The sequence below is a fragment of the Anolis sagrei genome, chromosome 8 (genome assembly GCF_037176765.1).
Source record: "Anolis sagrei isolate rAnoSag1 chromosome 8, rAnoSag1.mat, whole genome shotgun sequence".
In the NCBI taxonomy this organism is placed as follows: Eukaryota; Metazoa; Chordata; class Lepidosauria; order Squamata; family Dactyloidae; genus Anolis; species Anolis sagrei.
Genome location: NC_090028.1, coordinates 44035827 through 44050672, shown reverse-complemented (window position 1 = coordinate 44050672; position 14846 = coordinate 44035827). Strand labels below are relative to the sequence as shown.

General features: G+C 45.1%; 1 protein-coding gene across 1 annotated transcript; it reads left to right on the top strand.

Annotated features, from left to right (window-relative positions):
* Window positions 1-782: 782 nt before the first annotated feature.
* GFOD2 (Gfo/Idh/MocA-like oxidoreductase domain containing 2) lies at window positions 783-12834 on the top strand. The gene is made up of 4 exons (XM_067471150.1): window positions 783-882; window positions 4974-5273; window positions 8652-8995; window positions 11117-12834. Exons 3-4 carry the CDS (start codon window positions 8737-8739, stop codon window positions 12013-12015), a joined length of 1158 nt encoding a protein of 385 aa, XP_067327251.1. The 5' UTR covers window positions 783-882; window positions 4974-5273; window positions 8652-8736; the 3' UTR covers window positions 12016-12834.
* The last annotated feature ends 2012 nt before the right edge of the window (window positions 12835-14846 follow it).

The following is a 14846-nucleotide window of genomic DNA, read 5'->3' as shown; positions in this document are numbered from 1 at the left end:
GGAAGGCCAAAGTTGGCCCAGGAGTAACTGACACTGTTAAGGATTGTGGGAGTTGGAGTCCAAAACACATGGACGGAAGGCCCAAGTTTGGTTACCCTCCATTGAATGGCTGAGGGGGAAAAGGAAGGGGCCTGAGGATGTTAGGAATGGTGGGAGTTGGAGTCCAAACACATGAAGGGAGGGCCCAAGTTTGTCTAGGCCTGGTTACCCTCCATTAAGCGGCTGAGGGGGAAAGAAAGGGGCCTGAGGGTGTTGGGAATGGTGGGAGTTGGAATCCAAAACACGTGAAGGGCGGGCTCAAGTAGGCCCAGGCCTGCCTGAGAGTCCTCCAGCGTGAAGTGCAGCAAGTGGAGCATAGAGGAAACTACTTGGGCCCTCCCTCCCTCCTTCCCTCCCTTCATGTGTTTTGGACTCCAACTCCCACCATTCCTCGCAGCCTCAGGCCTTTCCTTTTCCCCCTCAGCCACTTAATGGAGGGTAACCAGGCATGGGCAAACCTGGGCCCTTCATGTGTTTGGACTCCAACTCCCACCATTCCTCGCAGCCTCAGACCCCGTCGGTTCCACCCTCAGCCGCTGAATGGAGGGTAAGCAGGCATGGGCAAACTTGGGCCTTCCCTCCAGGTGGGAGTCCAAGACACCTGCCTGAGAGTCCTCCAGGGTGAACTGCAGCCAGAGGGCGCTGCTGAGACTGAGGGAGACGGCCATTCCCTTGTTAGGGCGCATGCGCGAGTCCAAACGACTGTGTTCTGACAGGCCAGATCACGGAGGGTCACGACAGGGGGAGCTGCGCGCGCACACCACACACACACACATCCCCCCCGCGGGGCCCAGTGCGCAGGCGCGCGGCAGTGGCGGAGGTGTCGGCGGCGCTGTCCCTCAGGTGAGGCGGGGAGGTGGGCGGCCATCCTTTCTGGCCCCTCCGCCCAGCCTTCTTTTTCTCTTCTGAGGCGAAGGGTGTGAGCCAGGGAGAGGGAGAGGGCAGAGGGGGAAAGGAAAGGATGCTGAGGGAGGGAGGAAGGAAGGAGCCGGTGGGCCTACACACAGGCCCGAGGCCTTCCTAGGAGTGGGCCGCCCTGCTCCCTCCCAGAAGGAGAGCTGTGGCAGGCAGGCTGGCCTTGGGGGTGGGGTTCAGATGCACCAGGCCCAGCCACACTTCTTGGGCTCTTCCTCCCTCCCTCCAGGTGTTAGGAATTGTGGGAGTTGGAGTCCAAAACACCTGGAGAGAGAGAGAGAGGGAGGGAGGGAAGGAGGGACCCAAGTTTGCCCATTTAGATCAATCATGGGTTATTATATGGAGAGAGATACATACAGAGGGTTGCACATTCCTTCCTGTGCCATTGTTATTATTATTATTACTACTACTACTACTAGCTGTCTCCTGCCACACGCTGCTGTGGCCCAGTCTGTGTATATGTGTTTTGTGTATATATGTGTGTGTATATATTTGTGCATTTCTGTGTTTATATGTGTACATGCATATTGTGTATATGTGTGTGCTTGTTTATATGCATATCTCTATGTATATGTGTGTAGGTATGTGTGTGTTTATGCATGTATATATATATTTATTAATATTTATTTATTTATTTCGAGGTTTTATATACCGACCCTCTCACCTTCAAAGAGGGATTCAGACCGGTTCACAACATGTGTTAACATACAAAGAATATACAATAACAACACAATGCCACTTCATTACACGATTAAAATATCAGCACCATACACATTAAAACATTATCATCCCAGTTAAAAGAGCCAAATCGTCCGACACCATCACAATCCCATTCATCCTCCTCCTTTCATGTGGGCAAAGAATTAAATCAGTTGTCAAATGCCGCGTTCCACAACCAGGTCTTTGTTAGTTTCCTGAACGTCATGAGGGAGGGGGCAGTTCTGATCTCTAATGGCAGGGAGTTCCAAAGTCGAGGGGCCACCACCGAGAAGGCCTGTCCCTCGTCCCCACCAGCCGTGCTTGTACAGGAGGTGGGACCGAGAGCATGTGTGTATGAATGTGTGCATGTGTATATGTATATGAGTGTATATGTATGTAGATAGATAGATAGATAGATAGATAGATAGTGTATTTTTAAGTCTGTTCCGCTGGGGTTGTGTGTGTGTGTGTGTGTTTAGGGGTGATGGTCACTCGTTGGACTGTTAAGTGTCTTGTGTCCAAATTTCATGTCAATTCATCCAGTGGTTTTTGAGTTATGTTAATCCCACAAACAAACATTACATTTTTATTTATATAGATCATTATTATTTGTTATTCCATGGCACTGCCTTTCATAGACTAAGATCCCAAAGAGTTTTATGGCACTTGAAAGCCTGGGATTTTCTGTTTAGCGCAGCCTTTTGTGGACAAAACCTTGCTTTGTCCATCGTGAAATGTTATGCTGGATTCCATATTGACTTTTTCTGTGGCAGATTTCAGAATTGCCTCTTAGCAGATGATTTCCTTGGATGTGTGAAGTGTTCACTTGCGCATAACACTCCACTTTCTTGAGTCAACACAGTTGCTCCTCTGTGTGTGCATCTGTAGGGACAAAAGGTTTAAATTGATCTATTTATTCCAAATTTCATCAGTAATTGTAACAATTCGTTTTTATTGGCTAGGATAATGCTTCATGGCTTGTCACATCAGTAAGCAGGCAGGTGATGAAATGGACCTAAATTAATTATTTTTATTCTAATCTATATAAATAAAAATGTAATGTTCATTTGTGGGATTAACGTAACTCAAAAACCACTGGACAAATTTGGATACAAGACACCTATCAGGCCAACGAGTGACCATCACTCATAGAAACACTGAAAAACACAGCAGAAGAGATTTTAAAAGCCCAAAAAAACCCCAAAAATTACATTACAACACATGTGCAACACAGATATATACACACACATATATGCATATACACACATAAAACACATACACATAAAGGGGGAAGGAAGGAGAGAAGGGAGAGAAGGAAAGAAAGAAGGGTAGAGAAGGAAGGAAGAAAGGAGGGAAGTAAAGAAAGAAGGGTACAGAAGGAATGAGAGAAAGAAGGAGGGAACGAGAGAACGAAAGAAAGGTAGAGAAGGAAGGAGAGAAGGAATGAAAGAGAGAAAGAGGGAGGGAAGGAAGGAAAGAGACGAGAAAGGATGGAACCAAAGAGCAAAGGAAGCGAGAAAAGAAACAGGTAGAGAAGGAAGGAAGAAGAAGGGAAAGAAAAAGAGGGAAGGAAGGAAAGAGGGAGGGAAGGTTGGCCACAGCAACGCGTGGCGGGTCCGGCTAGTAATAATAATAACGAATTTATTACCCAACTCTCACTGCAGCTTTTAGTCCTTTAAGTCATCACAAGATTCTTTGTACATGATTAATTGCGGGATAAGCTTTTTAAAGAAAGCACTCATACAGTAGACTCTCGGTTAACCGGAACTCAGTCAACCAGCAATATATAAAATTGCATACTGCATTCACAAGACTGTTTTTATAATGCAGTAAAACTGTTACATTAAGTTCAGTTTGTCTTTGTTTTATTTACTATATTTCAAAATTAATATCAAGCCAATACAGAGTTTGTGGCATGGTATAGTATGGAATATAGTATACTTATTTTAATAACAGTTGGTTAAATGAGAAGCTATATTTATCTGGTATCCACCAATCCCCTGAGTGCCAGTTACCTGAGAGTGTACTGTGATAATTTTTCCCATTTTCACTATTACCATTTAGTTTTTTCTCATTCTGTGCTGATAAAATGGGGCTTGAAAAATCTTGTAGCTTGTTAACATCTAACAGATTTGCTGTAGCTTAGGATTTTTTTATAATTATTTTTATTGGTAAGTTTTACAGAGCTTAAAAGAGGAATATAACTTTTACATTGAAAGTGGGAGAGCATACTTGCTATAGATAAGAAGGTAGTAGGAAGAGAGACTAATATAGATAGAAGGAGAAAGAGGGAAGAGAAAAAGAAAAAAAAACCTGTTGACTTCCATCTAGTCTTTGGTGGTCTTTGATATCTTTTTCTATATTGTGAAAGTTATTTGTGTGGTTATTTGTGTGGAATATTGTGTCCAATTCTGGGCACCACAATTGAAGAGAGATATTGACAAGCTGGAATGTGTCCAGAGGAGGGCGACTAAAGTGATAAAGGGTCTGGAGAACAAGCCCTATGAGGAGCAGCTTAAGGACCTGGGCATGTTTAGCCTGAAGAAGAGAAGGCTGATGAGAGCCATGTATAAATATGTGAGAGGAAGCCAAAGGGAGGAGGAGGGAGCAAGCTTCCTTTCTGCTTCCCTGGAGACTAGGACGCGGAGCAATGGCTTCAGACTACAAGAAAGGAGATTCCATCTGAACATTAGGAAGAACTTCCTCACAGTGAGAGCCATTCAGCAGTGGAACTCTCTGCCCCGGAGTGTGGTGGAGGTTCCTTCTTTGGAAGCTTTTAAACAGAGGCTGGATGGCCATCTGTCAGGGGTGATTTGAATGCAATATTCATGCTTCTTGGCAGAATGGGGTTGAACTGGATGATGGCCCAGGAGGTCTCTTCCAACTCTAGGATTCTTTGATTCTAGAGTCCATTTGATGATCTGGTAAATGAATGGAATTTGTTTTATGTGAAAGTCATATTTTTGTGGCATTAGACACTGGTTTTAAAGGAAGTTGATGTGTGGCTTATTCACTAAGATATATATCAGAAACGAAGAGTGTTTAGCTTAAGTATAAAAGTCATGCATGTGTGTATGAGAAAGACTCGGGCGATGCGTGTGCATATGTAAATGAAAGGGAATAAATACAGCTGTTTAACCCCATCCTTCGAACTCAAGGCCCGTGGGCTGAATTCGGTCCGCCACATCCTTTTATGTGGCCTGCAAGGTCCTGGGTGCATTTCAGGGGTTGTAGCCACACCTTATGCTGGCATCATCCCTTCTACCAAGTACTGGCTGCATGCTCTGCTTAGCTAATGGGTTTTTTCCTCTTCTCTCTAGCACATGATGACGAGTGCCTGACCCTTCCACATCTCTGTAGGACTTGGCTGCTCCATTCGCTTGCAGGAGGAGACAGAGCCGTGGTGGGGACAATGCAGCCCATCTGCCACTGCTAAGCGATCGCTGGTAAGGAGAAAGAAGAGGAAGAGGGCATCTGCAGGACCGACAGGTGATGTTGACCAGTGGACTATGCTGCTGAAGCTCCTGCGCAGAGAGATCTAGACCTGCCTATTGCACCAGTATGGGCTCGGCCTCAGGGGTCTCATCCTTGTGGTCATCCCTGCCCTGCCGTTTTGAGAGGTAAACTCATCCTTGCCAAGTCTTTTTATGAGAATCCAACCTGGCCCTCTTTTTCTTGCCTTCTGTCAAGTTGGAAAGGTTTTGACACCCTTAACATTGGTAGAATGGGAAGCGGGAGGGCTGAAGAAAGACAGGCTTCCTGTGTTGACTTTCAGTACGGTAGTAGATAATACAGTAAAGCCTGACTTGGGAAAGAATGGCATTTTCCTTCAGGTTTTTTATTTATTTATCATGTCAGGAGCAAACCAAGCAGCTGTATTGCATTTTTTAACAAACAAACAAACAAAACACAAAGTTTGCAAGCTTGGTAGTTGATTAGATGTCCTTTGACTGGTATCTGACCCCTTGGAGTGCCTCTGGTGTTGCCGCAAGGAGATCCTCCCTTGTGCATGTGGCAGGGCTCAGGGTGCATCTTAGCAGGTGGTCAGTGGTTTGCTCTTCTCCGCACTCGCATGTTGTGGATTCCACTTTGTGGCCCCATTTCTTGAGGTTGGCTCTGCATCTCATGGTGCCCGAGCGCAACCTGTTCAGCGCCTTCCAAGTCGCCCAGTTTTCTTTCTGTGTGCCCAGGGGGAGTCTCTCATTTGGTATCAGCCATGGATTGAGGTTATTATTATTATTATTATTATTATTATAACTTTATTTGTACCCCGCTAGCATCTCCTGTAGGACTCGATGCGGCTCACACAGGCCGAAGCCTCAAACACAGTACAACAAAACATAATACAACAGCAATACCAGAAGCAAATCAAAACAGTTAAGCAAAATAGACAACAATAGTAACAGTACATCAGGACACTTTAAAAACTGGGCCGGCCGGAGCAGTGGGTACAGGAATTAAAAGTGCTGAAGTGGAAGGAGGAATGTAGGATTATAAAATAAGTGCGGTGTGCAGCGATCTTAATTCTGGGTTTGAGCCTTTGTTCCTTTAGGTGATCCCACTGTAGCTGTGTGTGTGCTTTTATTGGACAGGTGAGGTAAACAGCAACACCCGGAATCACTCACTGAACATCTGAGAAGAGCAAATCAAAAATAAAGAAAGGAGAAGTGCAGATTAGCTTGCCTCACCAGCCACTCTGGCATGTTGGAAATGTTTATACGTTTTGGGTTGCTGTGAGTTTTCCATATGGCTGCCTGGCCATGTTCCAGAAGCATTCTCTCCTGACGTTTCACCCACATCTATGACAGGCATCCTCAGAGGTTGTGAGGTCTGTTGGAAACTCAGCAAGTTAAGTTTATATATCCGTGGAATAATGTCCAGGGTGGGAGAAAGAACTCTTGTTTGCTTGAGGCAAGTATGAATGTTGCAATTGGCCACCTTGATTACCATTGAATGGTCTTGCAGCTTCAAAGCCTGGCTGATTGCTGCCTTGGGGCTCATTTGTTGGGAGGTGTTGGCTGGCTCTGATTGATTTTTGTGTGGAATTCCCTGGTTTTTTTTTAAGTATTGCTCTTTATTTATTAGTTTCCAACAAACCTCATAACCTCTGAGGATGCCTGCCATAGATGTGGGCGAAATGCCAGGAGAGAATGTTTCTGGAACATGGCCAGGCAGCCATATGGAAAAACTCACAGCAACCCAGTGAAAGCTTTCAACAACACATTTATAAGTTTTGTTACCAACATGTAAATCATAAGAAAGGTGGAGGCCATTGAAAGGGAAAAAATAATCCTGGTATCATGCATTTTAGCGTTAGTTATTAATTAAAGTTTTCATAGAATCCTAGAATCCTAGAGTGGGAAGAGACCTCCTGGGCCATCATCCAGTCCAACCCCATTCTGCCAAGAAGCAGGAATACTGCATTCAAAGCACCCCTGACAGATGGCCATCCAGCCTCTGTTTCAAAGCTTCCAAAGAAGGAGCCTCCACCACACTCCCTCTGGGGCAGAGAGTTCCACTGCTGAACGGCTCTCACAGTCAGGAAGTTCTTCCTCGTGTTCAGATGGAATCTCCTCTGAAACATGTTGAATTGCTTATCTTTTTTTGTAGTGTAGGTACTATTCTTTCAATTTTATTGCTCCCTCTGGTATCAAAGTTTCTGTTGAAGAAATAAAGCCCAGGAACACCCTCACTTCATTGACTGAAGTGTATCTGTATTTATTCAAATGTTCAGCTTTCAAAAATTAAATCCTTTGCTGCTCAACCCGTCAACGCTGCCTCAAGAGCTTCTCCTTTTTGTGCAGCCTAGAAATGCTGAATGGGACAACTCGGATATTTAAATGTTTGAAAGGAAGAGTTTCCCTGCAGAGACTACAAGAATTATATTTCAAACTACAAAGACATACAAAGTATTAAATTGTTATGGTAATTCAGGTTATTTTATTAAATACTAGCTGTCCCCTGCCACGTGTTGCTGTAGCCCAGTCTGGTGATCTGGAAAATAAAGTAATGAGAAAGTGTTGGTTTCTAATATATGTAATTTCTTTATGCTTGTGTTGATGTGGAGATTGTCTTGTTGGCCTACTCTGGAGCATGCAACATAAAATTGTCCTTGTTTAGAGGTTCCTTTCACATCTATGATACTATATCTGTGTGTGAGAGAGTCATATATATCTCTCTATCGTTATGGCTGGATGGCTCTTTGTCAGGAGGGCTTTGATTACGTTTTCTTGCCCTCGTGAAAGGAGTTGGACTGGATGGCCTTGAGTATTTTTTGTTGGTCACGGAGTTCTGTGTGGGAAGTTTGCCCCAATTCCGTCGTTGGTGGGGTTCAGAACGCTCTTTGATTGTAGGGGAACTATAAATCCCAGCAACTACATATCCCAAATGTGAAGATCTATTTCCCCCAAACTCCATCAGTGTTCACATTTGGGTGTATTGAGTTCTTGTGGCAAGTTTGCTCAAGATCCTTCATAGTTTGAGTTTACAGTGCTCTCTGGATGTAGGTGAACTACAACTCCAAAACTCAAGGTCAATACCCATCAAATCCTTCTGGTGTTTTCTGTTAGTAATGGGAGTTCTGTGTGCCAAGTTTGGTTCAATTCCATCATTGGTGGAGTTCAGAGTGCTCTTTGATTATAGGTGAACTATAAATCCAAGTAACTACAACTCCCAAATGACAAATTCATAATTTTTGAGTGATGGTCACTCCTTGTGTTGTGAGATGTTTTGTTGCCAAATTTGGTGTGATTTCGTTCATTGGTTCTTTTGTTTTTAAGGTACTCATTATGCACAGAGCATTTTTATAGATATAGATGTACAGGATTAATAAGAATCCTGTACAAGAAGCAGCAATAGAAAAGTGCATTCTGAACATGGGATTTTATTTATGTTTGACATGAAACCACCTGCTTTTGACTGCTTTTGTGTTAGACATGAATTATGCAGGACGTGTAAAAGTGCCTTACGACAATGTTTTCTTCTTTCCCCCCTTTTAGGAACTGGATGAAGCAGGATGCGGAATGGCGGGGCTCTTGTGCCTGAGCCTTGGCCTCAGGAAGTGACTTGTGGGGGGAAGCCAAAATGAAAATGCTTCCTGGCGTCGGGGTGTTTGGGACTGGGAGCACCGCTCGGGTGTTGGTGCCCCTGCTGAGGGCAGAAGGCTTCTCGATTGAGGCTCTGTGGGGGAAAACCGAAGAGGAAGCAAAGCAGCTCGCCGAGGAAATGAACATTTCCTTCTACACCAGTCAAACGGACGACGTTTTGCTGCACCAGGACGTAGATCTGGTTTGCATCCACATCCCGCCACCCCTGACCCGACAAATCGCAGTGAAAGCGCTAGGTACGGCATTCTTGTGGCAGCTTCTTCTGGCTGTTGCTAGATCCCATCTTTGCTAGATTCCATCTGTTGCTGAATAACTGATACCATTATTATTATTATTATTATTATTATTAACTTTATTTGTACCCCGCTAGCATCTCCCGAAGGACTCGATGCGGCTTACACGGGCCGAAGCCACAAAACACAATACAATAGAAAACATAACACAGCAATAAACAAAGCAAATCAAACAATTAAGCAAAATAACCACAATGACAATACATCAAGACACTATTAAAACTGGTTCGGCCAGCGCAATGGGGTACAGGGTTAAAAGTGCTGAGATGGCAGGAGGAACGTAGGATTAAGTGCGGTGTGCAGCAACATTAGTTGTGCTAAAGTGCATCTAGGACTTGGGATGGGGATTCCTAATCTGCGAAGGCACATCGGAACAGCCAAGTTTTTAGGTTCCTTCTGAAAACTGCCAGAGTAGGGGCCTGACGAAGCTCTTTTGGAAGGGCATTCCAAAGTCGGGGGGCCACCACAGAGAAGGCCCTGTCCCGCGTCCCCACCAAGCGCGCTTGCGACGTAGGTGGGATCACGAGCAGGGCCTCCCCAGATGACCGGAGCGAGTGTGTGGGTTCGTAGATGGAGATGCGGTTATTATTATTATTATTATTATTATTATTATTAACTTTATTTGTACCCCGCTAGCATCTCCCGAAGGACTCGATGCGGCTTACAAAGGCCAAGGCCTCAACACAACACAACAATATAACACCAATAGCAAATTAAAAACAGTTAAAGCAATATTGAAACAACATGCAATAAACAATACATCTGGACATAATAAAACTGGGCCAGGCCAGAGTAGTGGGTACAAGATTAAAAGTGCAGATGTGGCAGGAGTTATACAAGGATGAAATGGAATGCCTTGTTTTGGAGCATATTTCTTGCCTCGAGCTGAGGAATTCTCAAATATTTAGTCATATGACCTGGATACATCACTTTGAAAAATATTGTTTCTTCTCTTTTGTAGATTGCAGCTAATAAGTTGGGTGTGTAGCCATATTAAATGGCTTCTGTGTCCCTGTTGCTTGTTAATTTTCCCAAGGAGAAGAGAGGGGTACCTTTGCTGTGGGTTGTACCCCTCCCCTTTCCTTAAAGGCAGGAACAAGGAAAGACCTTTTCTGCTTCCCATTAAGGCAGGACATTCCCAAAGGCCAACCTTGCTCCTGCCTTATCACCAACAGCGGAGCACCTGGTGGCGCAATGGGTTAAACCTTTGTACCGGTAGGACTGCTGACTGACAGGTCAGCGGTTTGAATCCAGGGAGAGCAGGTTGAGGTCCCTTTGTCAGCTCCACCTCCCCACGCGGGGACAAGAGAGAAGCCTCCACAAGGATGGTAAGACATTTGAGTAAATGCGGGGGTCCTGGTGGTGCTGCGAGTTGAACTGCTGAACTTGCTGACCAAAAGGTTGGCGGTTCAAATCTGGGGAGTGGGGGGAGCTCCTGCTGTTAGGCCCAGCTTCTGCCAGTCTAGCAGTTTGAAAACATGCAAATGTGAGTAGATCAATAGGTACGGCCTTGGCGGAAAGATAACGGCATTCCATGCAGTCATGCTGGCCACATGACCTTGGAGGTGTCTACGGACAACGCTGGCTCTTCATTTTAGATGAAAAGATGAGCACCCCCTCCTAGAGTCGGACACGTCTAGACTTAATGTCAGGGGAAACCTTTCCCTTTACTTAAGGGAGCTTAACTTCATTCATTTACTTTCTGCCTTTTCCAAGAAGCAGGAACGAAAGTGGCTTGCAAAAATTAAAACAGATACAGTTCAAAAACACATACATAAATATAAACAAAGTTAAAAAGCAATTTCAAAATTTGTAAAACTGAGTAGAAATCTACTAATCATTATCATTGTAATTTCCAAAATTCCACCTAAATCTTAAACTGGATCTACACTGCCAAATAACAGAGTTTCAGAATGCAGACAACATAGAACTACATTATATGGCAATGTGGACTCATTTAATCCAATTCAATGCATTTGCATTCTGAAATTGCATTATATAGCAGTCCGTAGAGCTCTCTGGCTCTCCTCATGGAATCTAAATTAAAGCCTCTTCCTTTTGCAGGGATTGGGAAGAACGTCATTTGTGAGAAAGCGGCTACTTCTGTGGACGCCTTCAGGATGGTCACGGCTGCCAGGTATTATCCCCGACTCATGAGCCTTGTGGGCAACGTCCTGCGATTCCTGCCCGCGTTTGTCAAAATGAAGCAATTAATCGAAGAGCACTATGTGGGCAACGTTCTGGTCTGCGACGTCCGCGTGTACTGGGGAAGCCTCCTCAGCCACAAGTACAACTGGATCTGCGATGAGCTGATGGGCGGAGGCGGCCTTCACACCATGGGGACGTACATCGTAGACCTCCTCACTCACCTGACGAACCGCAAGGCGGAGAAGGTCCACGGGTTGCTGAAAACCTTCGTGAAGCAGAACTCGGCCATCAGCGGCATCCGCCATGTCACCAGCGACGACTTTTGCTTCTTCCAGATGCAGATGACCGGCGGCGTTTGTAGCACGGTGACGCTCAACTTCAACATGCCGGGATCCTTTGTCCACGAAGTTATGATTGTGGGGTCAGCCGGGCGTCTCATTGCGCGCGGAACAGATCTGTACGGCCAGAAGAACACTGCTCCCCACGAAGAGCTTCTGCTTGCAGACTCCATGAATGTCCACGCAGGGCTCTTAGATAAAGGATTCAAGGACATCCCTCTGTTGTACCTGCAAGGGATGGTCTACCTGGTGCAAGCACTTCGCCACTCCTTCCAGGAACAGGAGGACCAGCGGACCTGGGATCCCAAGCCCGTTGCGATGGCCGCCTCCTTTGAAGATGGCCTCTACATGCAGAGTGTGGTCGATGCTATTAAGAAATCCAGCCGGTCTGGAGACTGGGAAATAGTAGAGGTCCTCACGGAGGAGTCAGACACCAATCAAAACCTCTGTGAGGCACTGCAGCGCAATAACTTATAATGGAAGTATTCCCGAGAGCAGAACCCGGTGGGATTGTGGAGAAATCCAGGTGGGCTTGGTGGGAGGGGCAGAAAAAGGGCCAGTTGTGCTTATGGGTCACAACAGCCTCTCACCTTAACGTTTTGGTCTTTAAACTCAAGTAGAAAGTTTTAAGTGTTGCGGATTTCTGTGTCGTTGGTTATTGTAAAGTTAACTCTGAATTGTATATCAGTAGGAAAACTTGAATTGCACTCGGCAGAGCGGGCTCTCTGTCAATCTGGGCAAGTCGGTCTCCCTTCTTCGTATGCAGCTAACGTCACCTTGCAGGTTGCATGTGGTGGCACTAGAGGTGCACCTGTTTCTAAAAGAAACGCAAGGTGTATCTTCTGACATTTCTTGACAGACACTTCCTCCAAGGAATTTTAATGAGGCTAATATTAAAACTTTGTCTTTAAAAGCATTAGAAAGGACAGAAAATGGTTTTTATAGTTTCGCCATGTTAATTTGCACAGATTTTTAGTGAAGTAAACAGGTTTTTGAAGCCAGAGTTTAGATAAGTTACTTTCTGGGCAAAACCTTTCTGAATCATCCAGGTAATGTTCTGACTCAAGTCTTGGATGGTGTTTCGTGCCTCTTTCGACCTGCGTCCTGCGCGAGGCTGGTGCTGTTTGCAGAGCAGATTTTGGTGTGCGCTGGTCGGATCCCGGGCATGTTCTTGGTTTAGGATGAAACTGAGAAGGGTGGCTAACATTGATATGACATGCATTGTTTACTTGATTTTGTTTATGTTTTCCTACTATGTTTTAATCCTCTTCATTAATATAAAGCATTAATAAGCAACCTTCTGTCTCTTCTTGTAAACGATGAATTACTGAGGAGGGGAAATGAAGTCCAGGTCAGAATCAAAAAGACAAGAAATGTGGAAAATGAAGATTTTGTTCTATTTCCTCTTCTGACTTCCTTTCGTTCCTTGGCTTGTTTGTTCGTTCAGATTCAACTGCCAAAAACCATGACATCTCTTCACTCCTTCATGGCCCCCAGAATTCCCTGAGCCCCAGGTTAAGAAGCTCTGCTCCAGACCAAGGGAAAGAGATCATCGGCTCCAAGGCGTATGGCTGCGTCTTTAGCTCTGTTCTAGATGACTTAAGAGGTTTTAAAAATTATTTTTATTGTGTCAGAAGCAACTTGAGAAATTGCAAGTCGCTTCTGGTGTGAGAGAATTGGCCGTCTGCAGAGACGTTGCCCAGGGGACACCAAGATACGTTACTATCCTTTCGGAGTCTTCTCTCATGTCCCCGCATGGAAAGCTGGAGCTGACAGATGGGAGCTCACCCCATCTTGCAGATTCGAAGTGCTGGCCTTCAGGTCAGCAGTTCAGCTGGCACAAGGTTTTAACCCATTGCACCACCACGGCTCCTGATTGAAGATCACATTTGGCTTTAAATCAGAAACAGAGTTCCTAGAAGACCACAAGCTAAACATGTGTGGACAATGTGATTTAGCAGCCCAAAAAAAAGCCAATTTGAGGCTGCATCAACAGGAGTGTAGTGTCCAGACTAAGGGACGTCCTAGTCCCATTCTACTCCGCTTTGGCCAAACCGCACCAGGAATAGTAATCCTGTGTCCAGCTGTGGTCAAAGCAACAGTCCGTGTGATTCTTTTTAGACCACAAGCTGAACATGAGCCAACAGTGTGATACAGGAGCAAAAAACCCAGTGTGAATCTAGGCCAGGCATGGGCTAGCTTGCACCCTCCCTCCCTCCTTCCCGGTGTTTTGGACTTCAACTCCCACAATTCCTAACAACCTGCCTGGAGGGCCCAAGCTTGCCCGTGGCAGAGTTAAAGGGATGGATCTCTTCAGTCCACCTGGCTCTTGTAGGAATAATCACTTCCATTTAGTGCCTGGTAGTATTTGGGGTTCTTCACTAGGCATTATAGGGCCATGTGATCTAATCTTGGAAAGTTTGTTGATAATCTGAATTCTTTCAAAATGTGAATACATGGAATTGAATTATTTCACTGAGATCCTTCATTGATTCCATCTGCGTGTGATTCTTCTTAATGTCAACAAGCAGAAGGCTTCCTCCAACCACTCTCCTTACATCTTAGCAACCCTTCGCTTCCTTTTTCACTTCAAAATTATTTGGAGGTTGGCCTCAGGATATATCTGTTGACGTTCAAGGAGAACAGGAAGAGGTTTCGCAGCTCCACCAGCTGCAAGATCATATGGACAGTGAGTTGATTCAGGTTCAGCTCAAATCTGGGATGATATTCTCAGTTGTGAAGTAAGTTCCCTTTCAGTTGACTACTAGCTGTACCTGCTAGAAAAGGTTGCTATGGCCAACCTTTTCTCCCTCTCTCTCTCCTTTCTTTCTCTCCTTCCTTCCCTTCTTTTCTTTCCTTCTCTCCTTCCTTCCTTCCTTCTCTTCTCTTCTCTTCTCTTCTCTTCCTCTTCTCTTCCTCTTCTCTTCCTTGCCCTTTTCTTTCCCTTCCTCTTTCTCCCTGTTCTTCCTTCTCTACCTATTCTTGAACTGCAACTACCAGCAGTCCTGATCCATCTACCTACCTACCTATCTCTATCTAATCTATCTGGAGGATTGCTGAGAGTTGCGGTCCAGGAATAGGAAATTGGGAATATGCAAGGATTGGGATTCTCTCAAAGAAATCCAAGGAGAAGCAAGATTGCATCTTGGAAGCTGTGCATTTGGATCCTCCTCCTCTCCTAAAAGGCCTGGTCTAGGGGATGCTGGGAGCTGTAGTCCATAAGAGTGTAGATATGCGATTGTATGTTTTGTTTGCTGGGGGAGCCATTTTTGCATATGCGCTGTTGTGTTTTTTTGCTTTTTTGGCTT

Coding starts and splice junctions, on each gene's coding strand:
- GFOD2 (XM_067471150.1), top strand. CDS start 8,737: ATGAAAATGCTTCCTGGCGTCGGGGTGTTTGGGACTGGGAGCACCGCT. Junction 8,996..11,116: donor AATCGCAGTGAAAGCGCTAG/GTACGGCATTCT, acceptor TTCCTTTTGCAG/GGATTGGGAAGAACGTCATT.